At 47.7% G+C, this 16,443-nt stretch overlaps 1 protein-coding gene across 1 annotated transcript in view; it reads right to left on the bottom strand.

Moving 5' to 3' along the window:
• Window positions 1-16,443, bottom strand: part of galnt14 (UDP-N-acetyl-alpha-D-galactosamine:polypeptide N-acetylgalactosaminyltransferase 14 (GalNAc-T14)) — a 433,271-nt gene that overhangs the window by 211,154 nt on the left and 205,674 nt on the right. Inside the window, exon 7 of the mRNA XM_087984284.1 lies at window positions 11,675-11,762. Within this exon, the coding sequence (XP_087840410.1) occupies window positions 11,675-11,762 (88 nt within the window). The remainder of the gene's footprint in view (window positions 1-11,674; window positions 11,763-16,443) is intronic.

The raw sequence follows: 16,443 nt of genomic DNA, 5'->3' as shown, positions 1-16,443 counted from the left end.
CTGACTGACCGACCAAAGGGAGCTGTTTTCGCGTTACTGACTGACCTACCAAAGGGAGCTGTTTACACGTTACTGACTGACTTACCAAAGGGAGCTGTTCACACGTTACTGACTGACTTACCAAAGGGAGCTGTTTACACGTTACTGATTGACCTACCAAAGGGAGCTGTTTTCCCGTTACTGACTGACCTACCAAAGAGAGCTGTTTACACGTTACTGACTGACCTGCCAAAGGGAGCTGTTTTCCCGTTACTGACTGACCTGCCAAAGGGAGCTGTTTTCCCGTTACTGACTGACCTACCAAAGGGAGCTGTTTTCCTGTTACTGACTGACTTACCAAAGGGAGCTGTTCACACGTTACTGACCGACCTACCAAAGGGAGCTGTTTTCCTGTTACTGACTGACCTACCAAAGGGAGCTGTTTACACGTTACTGACTGACCAACCAAAGGGGACTGTTTTCCTGTTACTGACTGACCTACCAAAGGGGGCTGTTTTCCTGTTACTGACTGACCTACCAAAAGGCGCTGTTTACACCTTACCGACTGACCTACCAAAGGGAGCTGTTTAAACGTTACTGACTGACCTACCAAAGGGAGCTGTTTTCCTGCTACTGACTGACCTACCAAAGGGAGCTGTTTAAACGTTACTGACTGACCTACCAAAGGGAGCTGTTTTCCCGTTACTGACTGACCTACAAAGGGAGCTGTTTAAACGTTACTGACTGACCTACCAAAGGGGGCTGTTTACACGTTACTGACTGACCTACCAAAGGGATCTGTTTTCCCGTTACTGACTGACCTACCAAAGGGAGCTGTTTGTGCGTCACTGACTGACCTACCAAAGGGAGCTGTTTACACGTTACTGACTGACCTACCAAAAGGCGCTGTTTACACGTTACTGACTGACCTACCAAAGGGGGCTGTTTACACGTTACTGACTGACCTACCAAAGGGAGCTGTTTTTGCGTCACTGACTGACCTATCAAAGGGAGCTGTTTACACGTTACTGACTGACCTACCAAAAGGCGCTGTTTACACGTTACTGACTGACCTACCAAAGGGAGCTGTTTTCCTGTTACTGACAGACCTACCAAAGGGAGCTGTTTTCCTGTTACTGACTGACCGACCAAAGGGGGCTGTTTACATGTTCCTGACTGACCGACCAAAGGGAGCTGTTTTCGCGTTACTGACTGACCTACCAAAGGGAGCTGTTTACACGTTACTGACTGACTTACCAAAGGGAGCTGTTCACACGTTACTGACTGACTTACCAAAGGGAGCTGTTTACACGTTACTGATTGACCTACCAAAGGGAGCTGTTTTCCCGTTACTGACTGACCTAACAAAGAGAGCTGTTTACACGTTACTGACTGACCTGCCAAAGGGAGCTGTTTTCCCGTTACTGACTGACCTACCAAAGGGAGCTGTTTTCCTGTTACTGACTGACCGACCAAAGGGGGCTGTTTACATGTTCCTGACTGACCGACCAAAGGGAGCTGTTTTCGCGTTACTGACTGACTTACCAAAGGGAGCTGTTCACACGTTACTGACTGACTTACCAAAGGGAGCTGTTTACACGTTACTGATTGACCTACCAAAGGGAGCTGTTTTCCCGTTACTGACTGACCTAACAAAGAGAGCTGTTTACACGTTACTGACTGACCTGCCAAAGGGAGCTGTTTTCCCGTTACTGACTGACCTACCAAAGGGAGCTGTTTTCCCGTTACTGACTGACCTACCAAAGGGGGCTGTTTTCCTGTTACTGACTGACCTACCAAAAGGCGCTGTTTACACCTTACTGACTGACCTACCAAAGGGAGCTGTTTAAACGTTACTGACTGACCTACCAAAGGGAGCTGTTTTCCTGCTACTGACTGACCTACCAAAGGGAGCTGTTTTCCTGTTACTGACTGACTTACCAAAGGGAGCTGTTCACACGTTACTGACCGACCTACCAAAGGGAGCTGTTTTCCTGTTACTGACTGACCTACCAAAGGGAGCTGTTTACACGTTACTGACTGACCAACCAAAGGGGACTGTTTTCCTGTTACTGACTGACCTACCAAAGGGGGCTGTTTTCCTGTTACTGACTGACCTACCAAAAGGCGCTGTTTACACCTTACTGACTGACCTACCAAAGGGAGCTGTTTAAACGTTACTGACTGACCTACCAAAGGGAGCTGTTTTCCTGCTACTGACTGACCTACCAAAAGGTGCTGTTTACACCTTACTGACTGACCTACCAAAGGGAGCTGTTTACACGTTACTGACTGACTTACCAAAGGGAGCTGTTCACACGTTACTGACTGACTTACCAAAGGGAGCTGTTTACACGTTACTGATTGACCTACCAAAGGGAGCTGTTTTCCCGTAACTGACTGACCTACCAAAGAGAGCTGTTTACACGTTACTGACTGACCTGCCAAAGGGAGCCGTTTTCCCGTTACTGACTGACCTGCCAAAGGGAGCTGTTTTCCCGTTACTGACTGACCTGCCAAAGGGAGCTGTTTTCCCGTTACTGACTGACCTACCAAAGGGAGCTGTTTTCCTGTTACTGACTGACTTACCAAAGGGAGCTGTTCACACGTTACTGACTGACTTACCAAAGGGAGCTGTTTACACGTTACTGATTGACCTGCCAAAGGGAGCTGTTTTCCCGTTACTGACTGACCTACCAAAGGGAGCTGTTTTCCTGTTACTGACTGACTTACCAAAGGGAGCTGTTCACACGTTACTGACTGACCTACCAAAGGGAGCTGTTTACACGTTACTGACTGACCTACCAAAGGGAGCTGTTTACACGTTACTGACTGACCTACCAAAAGGCGCTGTTTACACGTTACTGACTGGCCCACCAAAGGGAGCTGTTTACACATCACTGACTGACCTACCAAAAGGCGCTATTTACACATTACTGACTGACCTACCAAAGGGAGCTGTTTTCCCGTTACTGACTGACCTACCAAAAGGCGCTGTTTACACGTTACTGACTGACCTACCAAAGGGTGCTGTTTACTCGTTACTGACTGACCTACCAAAGGGAGCTGTTTACTCGTTACTGACTGACCTACCAAAGGGAGCTGTTTTCCCGTTACTGACTGACCTACGAAAAGGCGCTGTTTACACGTTACTGACTGACCTACCAAAGGGAGCTGTTTTCCGGTTACTGATTGACCTACCAAAGGGGGCTGTTTACTCGTTACTGACGGACCTACCAAAGGGAGCTGTTTTCCCGTTACTGACTGACCTACCAAAGGGAGCTGTTAACACGTTACTGACTGACCTACCAAAGGGAGCAGTTTTCCCGTTACTGACTGACCTACCAAAGGGAGCTGTTAACACATTACTGACTGACCTACCAAAGGGAGCTGTTTTCCCGTTACTGACTGACCTACCAAAGGGAGCTGTTAACACGTTACTGACTGACCTACCAAAGGGAGCTGTTTTCCCGTTACTGACTGACCTACCAAAGGGAGCTGTTAACACGTTACTGACTGACCAACCAAAGGGAGCTGTTTACATGTTACTGACTTACCTACCAAAGGGAGCTGTTTACACGTTACTGACTGACCTACCAAAGGGAGCTGTTTTCCCGTTACTGACTGACCTACCAAAGGGGGCTGTTTACACGTTACTGACTGACCTACCAAAGGGAGCTGTTTTCCCGTTACTGACTGACCTACCAAAGGGGGCTGTTTACACGTTACTGACTGACCTACCAAAGGGAGCTGTTTTCCCGTTACTGACTGACCTACCAAAAGGCGCTGTTTACACGTTACTGACTGACCTACCAAAGGGAGCTGTTTTCCCGTGACTGACTGACCTACCAAAGGGGGCTGTTTACACGTTACTGACTGACCTACCAAAGGGAGCTGTTTTCCCGTTACTGACTGACCTACCAAAGGGGGCTGTTTACACGTTACTGACTGACCTACCAAAGGGAGCTGTTTTCACGTTACTGACTGACCGACCAAAGGGAGCTGTTTACACGTTACTGACGGACCTACCAAAGGGAGCTGTTTTCCCGTTACTGACTGACCTACCATAGGGAGCTGTTTACACGTTACTGACTGACCTACCAAAGAGAGCAGTTTTCCCGTTACTGACTGACCGACCAAAGGGAGCTGTTTACACGTTACTGACTGACCTACCAAAGGGAGCTGTTTTCCCGTTACTGACTGACCTACCAAAGGGAGCTGTTTTCCCGTTACTGATTGACCTACCAAAGGGAGCTGTTTTTGCGTCACTGACTGACCTACCAAAAGGCGCTGTTTACACGTTACTGACTGACCTACCAAAGGGAGCTGTTTTCGCGTTACTGACTGACCTACCAAAGGGAGCTGTTTACACGTTACTGACTGACTTACCAAAGGGAGCTGTTCACACGTTACTGACTGACTTACCAAAGGGAGCTGTTTACACGTTACTGATTGACCTACCAAAGGGAGCTGTTTACACGTTACTGACTGACTTACCAAAGGGAGCTGTTCACACGTTACTGACTGACCTAACAAAGAGAGCTGTTTACACGTTACTGACTGACCTGCCAAAGGGAGCTGTTTTCCCGTTACTGACTGACCTACCAAAGGGAGCTGTTTTCCCGTTACTGACTGACCTACCAAAGAGGGCTGTTTTCCTGTTACTGACTGACCTACCAAAAGGCGCTGTTTACACCTTACTGACTGACCTACCAAAGGGAGCTGTTTAAACGTTACTGACTGACCTACCAAAGGGAGCTGTTTTCCTGCTACTGACTGACCTACCAAAGGGAGCTGTTTTCCTGTTACTGACTGACTTACCAAAGGGAGCTGTTCACACGTTACTGACCGACCTACCAAAGGGAGCTGTTTTCCTGTTACTGACTGACCTACCAAAGGGAGCTGTTTACACGTTACTGACTGACCAACCAAAGGGGACTGTTTTCCTGTTACTGACTGACCTACCAAAGGGGGCTGTTTTCCTGTTACTGACTGACCTACCAAAAGGCGCTGTTTTCACCTTACTGACTGACCTACCAAAGGGAGCTGTTTAAACGTTACTGACTGACCTACCAAAGGGAGCTGTTTTCCTGCTACTGACTGACCTACCAAAAGGTGCTGTTTACACCTTACTGACTGACCTACCAAAGGGAGCTGTTTACACGTTACTGACTGACTTACCAAAGGGAGCTGTTCACACGTTACTGACTGACTTACCAAAGGGAGCTGTTTACACGTTACTGATTGACCTACCAAAGGGAGCTGTTTTCCCGTAACTGACTGACCTACCAAAGAGAGCTGTTTACACGTTACTGACTGACCTGCCAAAGGGAGCTGTTTTCCCGTTACTGACTGACCTGCCAAAGGGAGCTGTTTTCCCGTTACTGACTGACCTGCCAAAGGGAGCTGTTTTCCCGTTACTGACTGACCTACCAAAGGGAGCTGTTTTCCTGTTACTGACTGACTTACCAAAGGGAGCTGTTCACACGTTACTGACTGACTTACCAAAGGGAGCTGTTTACACGTTACTGATTGACCTGCCAAAGGGAGCTGTTTTCCCGTTACTGACTGACCTACCAAAGGGAGCTGTTTTCCTGTTACTGACTGACTTACCAAAGGGAGCTGTTCACACGTTACTGACTGACCTACCAAAGGGAGCTGTTTACACGTTACTGACTGACCTACCAAAGGGAGCTGTTTACACGTTACTGACTGACCTACCAAAAGGCGCTGTTTACACGTTACTGACTGGCCTACCAATGGGAGCTGTTTTCCCGTTACTGACTGACCTACCAAAAGGCGCTGTTTACACGTTACTGACTGACCTACCAAAGGGTGCTGTTTACTCGTTACTGACTGACCTACCAAAGGGAGCTGTTTACTCGTTACTGACTGACCTACCAAAGGGAGCTGTTTACACGTTACTGACTGACCTACCAAAGGGAGCTGTTTTCCGGTTACTGACTGACCTACCAAAGGGGGCTGTTTACTCGTTACTGACGGACCTACCAAAGGGAGCTGTTTTCCCGTTACTGACTGACCTACCAAAGGGAGCTGTTAACACGTTACTGACTGACCTACCAAAGGGAGCTGTTTTCCCGTTACTGACTGACCTACCAAAGGGAGCTGTTAACACATTACTGACTGACCTACCAAAGGGAGCTGTTTTCCCGTTACTGACTGACCTACCAAAGGGAGCTGTTAACACGTTACTGACTGACCTACCAAAGGGAGCTGTTTTCCCGTTACTGACTGACCTACCAAAGGGAGCTGTTAACACGTTACTGACTGACCAACCAAAGGGAGCTGTTTACATGTTACTGACTTACCTACCAAAGGGAGCTGTTTACACGTTACTGACTGACCTACCAAAGGGAGCTGTTTTCCCGTTACTGACTGACCTACCAAAGGGGGCTGTTTACACGTTACTGACTGACCTACCAAAGGGAGCTGTTTTCCCGTTACTGACTGACCTACCAAAGGGGGCTGTTTACACGTTACTGACTGACCTACCAAAGGGAGCTGTTTTCCCGTTACTGACTGACCTACCAAAAGGCGCTGTTTACACGTTACTGACTGACCTACCAAAGGGAGCTGTTTTCCCGTTACTGACTGACCTACCAAAGGGGGCTGTTTACACGTTACTGACTGACCTACCAAAGGGAGCTGTTTTCCCGTTACTGACTGACCTACCAAAGGGGGCTGTTTACACGTTATTGACTGACCTACCAAAGGGAGCTGTTTTCACGTTACTGACTGACCGACCAAAGGGAGCTGTTTACACGTTACTGACGGACCTACCAAAGGGAGCTGTTTTCCCGTTACTGACTGACCTACCATAGGGAGCTGTTTACACGTTACTGACTGACCTACCAAAGAGAGCAGTTTTCCCGTTACTGACTGACCGACCAAAGGGAGCTGTTTACACGTTACTGACTGACCTACCAAAGGGAGCTGTTTTCCCGTTACTGACTGACCGACCAAAGGGAGCTGTTTACACGTTACTGACTGACCTACCAAAGGGAGCTGTTTACACGTTACTGACTGACTTATCAAAGGCAGCTGTTTACCCGTTACTGACTGACCTACCAAAGGGAGCTGTTTACACGTTACTGACTGACCTACCAAAGGGAGCTGTTTACCCGTTACTGACTGACCGACCAAAGGGAGCTGTTTACACGTTACTGACTGACCTACCAAAGGGAGCTGTTTTCACGTTACTGACTGACCGACCAAAGGGAGCTGGTTACACGTTACTGACTGACCTACCAAAGGGAGCTGTTTTCCCGTTACTGACTGACCTACCAAAGGGGGCTGTTTTCACGTTATTGACTGACCTACCAAATGGGGCTGTTTTCCCGTTCCTGACTGACCTACCAAAGGGAGCTGTTTTCCCGTTACTGACAGACCTACCAAAGGGAGCTGTTTTCCCGTTATTGACTGACCTACCAAATGGGGCTGTTTTCCCGTTACTGACTGACCTACCAAAGGGAGCTGTTTTCACGTGACTGATTGACCTACCAAAGGGAGCTGTTTTCCCGTTACTGACTGACCTACCAAAGGGGGCTGTTTACACATTACTGACTGACCTACCAAAGGGAGCTGTTTACACGTTACTGACTGACCTACCGAAGGGAGCTGTTTACACGTTACTGACTGACCTACCAAAGGGTGCTGTTTACTCGTTACTGACTGACCGACCAAAGGGAGCTGTATACTCGTTACTGACTGACCTACCAAAGGGAGCTGTTTACACGTTACTGACTGACCTACCAAAGGGAGCTGTTTACACGTTACTGACTGACCTACCAAAGGGAGCTGTTTTCCCGTTACTGACTGACCTCCCAAAAGGCGCTGTTTACACGATACTGACTGACCTACCAAAGGGAGCTGTTTACACGTTACTGACTGACCTACCAAAGGGAGATGTTTACTCGTTACTGACTGACCTACCAAAGGGAGCTGTTTACACGTTACTGACTGACCTACCAAAGGGTGCTGTTTACTCGTTACTGACTGACCGACCAAAGGGAGCTGTTTACTCGTTACTGACTGACCTACCAAAGGGAGCTGTTTACACGTTACTGACTGACCTACCAAAGGGAGCTGTTTACACGTTACTGACTGACCTACCAAAGGGAGCTGTTTTCCCGTTACTGACTGACCTCCCAAAAGGCGCTGTTTACACGTTACTGACTGACCTACCAAAGGGAGCTGTTTACACGTTACTGACTGACCGACCAAAGGGAGCTGTTTACACGTTACTGACTTACCTACCAAAGGGGGCTGTTTACACGTTACTGACGGAACTACCAAAGGGAGCTGTTAACACGTTACTGACTGACCAACCAAAGGGAGCTGTTTTCCCGTTACTGACTGACCTACCAAAGGGAGCTGTTTTCCCGTTACTGACTGACCTACCAAAGGGAGCTGTTTACCCGTTACTGACTGACCTACCAAAAGGTGCTGTTTACACATTACTGACTGACCTACCAAAGGGAGCTGTTTACACGTTACTGACTGACCTACCAAAGAGAGCAGTTTTCCCGTTACTGACTGACCTACCAAAAGGCGCTGTTTACACGTTACTGACTGACCTACCAAAGGCAGCTGTTTACACGTTACTGACTGACCTGCCAAAAGGCGCTGTTTACACGTTACTGACTGACCTACCAAAGGGAGCTGTTTACACGTTACTGACTGACCTACCAAAGGGAGCTGTCGACACGTTACTGACTGACCTACCAAAGGGAGCTGTTTACACGTTACTGACTGACCTACCAAAGGGAGCAGTTTACACGTTACTGACAGACCGACCAAAGGGAGCTGTTTTCCCGTTACTGACTGACCTACCAAAGGGAGCTGTTTTCCCGTTAGTGACTGACCTACCAAAAGGCGCTGTTTACACGTTACTGACTGACCTACCAAAGGGAGCTGTTTTCCCGTTACTGACTGACCTACCAAAGGGAGCTGTTTACCTGTTACTGACTGACCTACCAAAGGGAGCTGTTTTCCCGTTACTGACTGACCTACCAAAGGGAGCTGTTTACACGTTACTGACTGACCTACCAAAGGGAGCTGTTTACACGTTACTGACTGACCTACCAAAAGGCGCTGTTTACACGTTACTGACTGACCTACCAAAGGGAGCTGTTTACACGTTACTGACTGACCTACCAAAGGGAGCTGTTTACACGTTACTGACTGACCTACCAAAAGGCGCTATTTACACGTTACTGACTGACCTACGAAAGGGAGCTGTTTTGCCGTTACTGACTGACCTACCAAAAGGCGCTGTTTACACGTTACTGACTGACGTCCCAAAGGGTGCTGTTTACTCGTTACTGACTGACCTACCAAAGGGAGCTGTTTACACGTTACTGACTGACCTACCAAAGGGAGCTGTTTTCCCGTTACTGACTGACCTACCAAAGGGCGCTGTTTACACGTTACTGACTGACCTACCAAAGGGAGCTGTTTTCCCGTTACTGACTGACCTACCAAAAGGCGCTGTTTACACGTTACTGACCGAACTACCAAAGGGTGCTGTTTACTCGTTACTGACTGACTTACCAAAGGGAGCTGTTTACATGTTACTGACTGACCGACCAAAGGGAGCTGTTTTCCCGTTACTGACTGACCTACCAAAGGGAGCTGTTTTCCCGTTACTGACTGACCTACCAAAGGGAGCTGTTTTCCCGTTACTGACTGACCTACCAAAGGGAGCTGTTTACGTGTGACTGACTGACCTACCAAAGAGAGCTGTTGTCCCGTTACTGACTGACCGACCAAAGGGAGCTGTTTACACGTTACTGACTGACCTACCAAAGGGAGCTGTTTACACGTTACTGACTGACCTACCAAAGGGAGCTGTTTTCCCGTTACTGACTGACCTCCCAAAAGGCGCTGTTTACACGTTACTGACTGACCTACCAAAGGGAGCTGTTTACACGTTACTGACTTACCTACCAAAGGGGGCTGTTTACACGTTACTGACGGACCTACCAAAGGGAGCTGTTAACACAATACTGACTGACCTACCAAAGGGAGCTGTTTTCCTGTTACTGACTGACCTACCAAAGGGAGCTGTTTTCCCGTTACTGACTGACCTACCAAAGGGAGCTGTTTACACGTTACTGACTGACCTACCAAAGAGAGCTGTTTACACGTTACTGACTGACCTACCAAAGGGAGCTGTTTTCCCGTTACTGACTGACGTACCAAAGGGAGCTGTTTTCCCGTTACTGACTGACCTACCAAAGGGAGCTGTTTACACGTTACTGACTGACCTAAAATGGAGCTTTTTGCCGGTTACTGACTGACCTACCGAAGGGAGTTGTTTACACATTACTGACTGACCAAACAAAGGGAGCTGTTTTCCCGTTACTGACTGACCGACCAAAGGGAGCTGTTCACACGTTACTGACTGACTTACCAAAGGGAGCTGTTTACACGTCACTGATTGACCTACCAAAGAGAGCTGTTTACACGTTACTGACTGACCTACCAAAGGGAGCTGTTTTCCCGTTACTGACTGACCAACCAAAGGGAGCTGTTTACACGTTACTGACTGACCTACCAGAGGGAGCTGTTTACACGTTACTGATTGACCTACCAAAGAGAGCTGTTGACACGTTACTGACTGACCTACGAAAGGGAGCTGTTTTGCCGTTACTGACTGACCTACCAAAAGGCGCTGTTTACACGTTACTGACTGACGTCCCAAAGGGTGCTGTTTACTCGTTACTGACTGACCTACCAAAGGGAGCTGTTTACACGTTACTGACTGACCGACCAAAGGGAGCTGTTTTCCCATTACTGACTGACCTACCAAAGGGAGCTGTTTTCCCGTTACTGACTGACCTACCAAAAGGCGCTGTTTACACGTTACTGACCGAACTACCAAAGGGTGCTGTTTACTCGTTACTGACTGATCTACCAAAGGGAGCTGTTTACTCGTTACTGACTGACCTACCAAAGGGGGCTGTTTACACGTTACTGACTGACCTACCAAAGGGAGCTGTTTTCCCGTTACTGACTGACCTACCAAAGGGAGCTGTTTACACGTTACTGACTGACCTACCAAAGGGAGCTGTTTTTCTGTTACTGACTGACCTACCAAAGGGGGCTGTTTTCCCGTTACTGACTGACCTACCAAAGGGAGCTGTTTACACGTTACTGACTGACCTACCAAAGGGAGCTGTTTACACGTTACTGACTGACCTACCAAAGGGAGCTGTTTACACGTTACTGACTGGCCTACCAAAGGGAGCTGTTTACACGTTACTGACTGACCTACCAAAGGGAGCTGTTTACTCGTTACTGACTGACCTACCAAAGGGAGCTGTTTTCCCGTTACTGACTGACCTACCAAAGGGAGCTGTTTTCCCGTTACTGACTGACCTACCAAAGGGAGCTGTTTTCCCGTTACTGACTGACCTACCAAAGGGAGCTGTTTTCCCGTTACTGACTGACCTACCAAAGGGAGCTGTTTACATGTTCCTGACAGACCTACCAAAGGGAGCTGTTTTCCCGTTACTGACAGACGTACCAAAGGGAGCTGTTTTCCCGTTACTGACTGACCTACCAAAGGGAGCTGTTTTCCCGTTACTGACTGACCTACCAAAGGGAGCTGTTTTCCCGTTACTGACTGACCTACCAAAGGGAGCTGTTTTCCCGTTTCTGACAGACGTACCTCCTCTCAGATCCGATGAAGCTGCCACGTATGCGAAGGTGTCCATGTTGATAATGTCAATGACAGGACTGAGCACACGGGTTGGATCCTAACATGGAGAAGATGCAGTAAATAAACATGATTGAGGAGTGATCTGCCAGCATCACCACTGCCACGTGACCCATATACCACCTTTAATCAACCTTTTTCTCAGGCTGTAGCACCTATTGTTGGAACAGAAGTCGCCTGTTCGGCCGTGTTCTACGACACAATCACAGCTTCTCCTGAATTTCAATTCGCAACCATATCCCGGATTCCCCATTCAGCTAAAACGCGCTCTATCTCAGATTTAAATATTGTCAATGATGCAGTGGTTCCCAACCCTGAGGGGTAGAGAATTTCACAGATTTAACCCTCAGACCCTCCAAATGAAGGCCTCAAATTAGTCCTAAATGATGTGGCCAAGACTTGAGACTGTGCTCACAAGATCAACCCCCTCCAGGGGCCTCAGCCTCCCAGTACCTTCCCTGTCAAGCCCCTTCAGAATCCTGTACAGTCCTAATGATTTCACCTCTCGTCTCTGTGAACTCAGCAGGTTACAGAGTCAGACAGCACAGAAGAGGTCCATCACATCTGTCATGTCCTGTCGACATTAATCCCACTTCCCCACATTTGGCCCACAGCCTTGAAATTTCTGACATTTCAAGTGCTCATCCAACTATTTTTTAATGTTTGCAGCGTTTCCCACCTCAACAACTCTCCCAGGCAGCGCACTCCAGACTTCCACCACCCTCTCAGCAAAAACATCTATCCTCACATCCCCATCAAACGTGCTGCCTCTCACCTTTAAATTACTCCCCCTTGTTACTGACCCATCAAACAAGAGCAACAGCTACTTCCTATTCAGCCTATTCATGTTTCTCATAACCTTATCCACCTCAGTCACGTTCCCACCTCAGCCTCTCCTACTCTAATAAAAACAACCCAAGCGTATCCGGCCTCTCTCCATCACTGAAATACTCCATCCCAGGCAGCCTCCTGGTGAGTCTCCCCCACACCCCGCTCCAGTGTAACCCCAATCCTTCCTATAGTGCGGTGACCAGGAGAACCCTGCTCCAGCTGGGGCCTCACCAACTCCAACAATAACCTCCCTGCTCAGATAATCTACGCCATGAGTGATAAAGGCCTGTATATCTCCTTACCTTTACAAGGATGTTGCCAGGTTTGGAGGGTCTGAGCTATAGGGAGATGCTGAACAGGCTGAGGCTGTTTTCCCTGGAGCGTCGGAGGCTGAGGTTTAGAGAGGATTACAAAATTATGAGGGTCATGCATAGGGTAAATAGGCAAAGTCTTTTCCCTGGGGTTGGGGAGTCCAGAACTAGAGGGCATAGGTTTAGGGTGAGAGGGGAAAGATGTAAAAGAGACCTAAGGGGGAACCTTTTCACGCAGAGGGTGTTACGTGTATGGAATGAGCTGCCAGAGGATGTGGTGGAGGCTGGTACAATTGCAACATTTAAGAGGCATTTGGATGGGTATATGAATAGGAAGGGTTTGGAGGGATATGGGACGGGCGCTGGCAGGTGGGACTAGATTGGGTTGGGATATCTGGTCGGCATGGACAGGTTGGACCGAAGGGTCTGTTTCCATGCTGTACATCTCTATGACTCTATGACATCCTGGTAAATCTCCTTTGCACCCTCTCTAAAGCTTCCACATCTTTCTAATATCGAGGCAACTAGAACTGAACACAATATTCCAAGTGGGGTCTAACCAGGGCTCGATAGAGCTGCAGCATAACCTCACGGCTCTTAAACTCAATCCCCCTGCTAATGAAAGCCAACACACGGCACGCCTTCTTAACAACCCCATGAACTTAAGTGGCAAATTTGAGGGAACTATGCACATAGACCCCAAGGCCCATCTGATCCCCCACACTGCCAAGAAGTGTGCCTTTAACCCTATTCTGCATTCAAATTTGACATTCCAAAATTGATTACTTCACACTTTTCCAGGTTGAACTCCCACTTATCAGCCCAGTCCTGCATCCTGTCAATGTCTCGTTGCGACCTACAACAGCCCGCCACACTATCCACAACTCCACCAACCTTGGTGTCATTGGCAAACGTACAAGCCCATCCTTCCACTTCCTCATCCAAGTCATTTATAAAAATCACAAACCAATCCCTGTGGAACATCACTGGTCACCGAGCTCCAGGCTGGATACTTTCCATCAACCACCACCCTCTGTCTTCTGTGGGCCAGGCAATTCTATATCCAGACAGCCAAATCTCCCTGTATTCCATGCCTCCTTACTTTCTGAATAACACTACCATAGGGAACCTTATCAAACACCTTGCTAAAATCCATGTGTACACCACACCTACTGCTCAAACTTCATCAATGTGTTTTGTCACATTCTCAAAGAATTCAATAAGGTTTGCGAGGCGTGACCTGCCCCTCACATAGCCATGCTGACTATCTCTAACCAAACTATTGTTTTCCAAGTAATCATAAATCCTGTCTCTCAGAATCCTCTCCAATACATTGCCCACCACTGACATAAGACTGACTGGTCTGAAATTCCCAGGATTATCCCTATTCCCTTTCTTGAACAAAGGAATAACATTTGACAATCTCCAATGATCTGGCGCTACTCTAGTGGACAGTGAGGATGCAAAGATCACCGCTATAGGCGCAGTAATCTCTTCTCTCGCTTCCTGTAGTATGTCCTGTCTGACCCAGGGGATTTATCTATCCTTATGTTTTTCAAACTTTTCAGCGCACCCTCCTTCTTAGTATCAGCCTGTTTCACGCTGTCCTCAGAAACGTCAAGGTCCCTCTCACAGGTGAATACTGAGGCAAAGTATTCATTAAGGACCTCCCCCACCTCCTCCGACTCCAGGCACAAGTTCCCTCCACTATCCCTGATCGGCCCTACCCTCACTCTGACCAGCCTCGTGTTATGGATGGTATGGAACTGTCCTTAAACGTCAAATACCATTTCACTGGGAAATATTCAAATTTCCTGCAGGTAATCGATGGCCCTTTATCTGTGACCAACACTTCTGGGAGTCTGTGTATTGCAATAGCTGTGTGCAGTTTTTCAATCATCGTCCCCATGTTTGATTAATAAACTCTACCCACATCCAGTCACTCTGAATGTGAATCCACGATGAGTAAAAACCATTGAGCCCATGAAAGGACGTGCATAGTCAATGTGTAACAGAGTCCAGGGTTTAGCCAGCCATTCCCATGAATATGGGTGAGTTGCTGGTGCTAGATTTAGTCCTTGTTGGCACTCTTGGCATTGCCCTACCAACGCAGCTATGTCTGCATCCAATCCTGGCCACAGACATCACTTCTGCCCAGAACTATAAATATTAAGCGGTATTTGTATACATTTGACCACAATGACTAAGGTCAGACTTTCTCAAAGTATATTTTATCTGTCACCATGATTCTCCCTCACATAAACTAACTGTTTTTTGGAGCTTTTCTGTGGTATCATCGACAGATATATATTACTCTGTCGAATTGTCAGAGATATAACATAATATTAAAAATATCGGAGGCCCGAGTACACACCCTTGCAATACATTACTCACTGGAGCCTGCCAATTTAAAAAGGCTTTCATTCTTTTACTCTGCTTTCTATCCAACTTCATACAGTAAGGACAAACCCATCGCCCAATTTGTGTGCAGTCTCAGCATGAAACACTTATCAAAACCAATTTGGGGAACCACACATACCGAGAAGAAATATCAGAAAATAAGAGCAGGATATATCTTGACCTTGACTGCGGCAAAGACGGGACACAATTCTGACTTTACTGTGATGGTGTTAGGATGTGTCTGTCCCTTTACTGTGATGGTGTTAGGGTGTGTCTGTCCCTTTACTGTGATGGTGTTAGGATGTGCCTCTCCCTTTACTGTGATGGTGTTAGGGTGTGTCTGTCCCTTTACTGTGATGGTGTTAGGGTGTGTCTGTCCCTTTACTGTGATGGTGTTAGGATGTGTCTGTCCCTTTACTGTGATGGTGTTAGGATGTGTCTGTCCCTTTACTGTGATGGTGTTAGGATGTGTCTCTCCCTTTACTGTGATGGTGTTAGGATGCGTCTGTCCCTTTACTGTGATGGTGTTAGGATGTGTCTGTCCCTTTACTGTGATGGTGTTAGGATGTGTCTCTCCCTTTACTGTGATGGTGTTAGGATGCGTCTGTCCCTTTACTGTGATGGTGTTAGGGTGTGTCTGTCCCTTTACTGTGATGGTGTTAGGGTGTGTCTGTCCCTTTACTGTGATGGTGTTAGGATGTGTCTGTCCCTTTACTGTGATGGTGTTAGGATGTGTCTGTCCCTTTACTGTGATGGTGTTAGGATGTGTCTGTCCCTTTACTGTGATGGTGTTAGGATGTGTCTGTCCCTTTACTGTGATGGTGTTAGGGTGTGTCTCTCCCTTTACTATGATGGTGTTAGGGTGTGTCTGTCCCTTTACTGTGATGGTGTTAGGATGTGTCTGTCCCTTTACTGTGATGGTGTTAGGGTGTGCCTCTCCCTTTACTGTGATGGTGTTAGGGTGTGTCTGTCCCTTTACTGTGATGGTGTTAGGGTGTGCCTCTCCCTTTACTGTGATGGTGTTAGGATGTGTCTGTCCCTTTACTGTGATGGTGTTAGGGTGTGTCTGTCCCTTTACTGTGATGGTGTTAGGATGTGTCTGTCCCTTTACTGTGATGGTGTTAGGATGTGTCTGTCCCTTTACTGTGATGGTGTTAGGATGTGTCTGTCCCTTTACTG

Source organism: Chiloscyllium plagiosum, unplaced genomic scaffold (genome assembly GCF_037043375.1).
Source record: "Chiloscyllium plagiosum isolate Xiang-an unplaced genomic scaffold, Cpla_swu_hap1 HiC_scaffold_3, whole genome shotgun sequence".
NCBI lineage: Eukaryota > Metazoa > Chordata > Chondrichthyes > Orectolobiformes > Hemiscylliidae > Chiloscyllium > Chiloscyllium plagiosum.
This window is presented reverse-complemented; position numbering and strand designations above follow the sequence as displayed.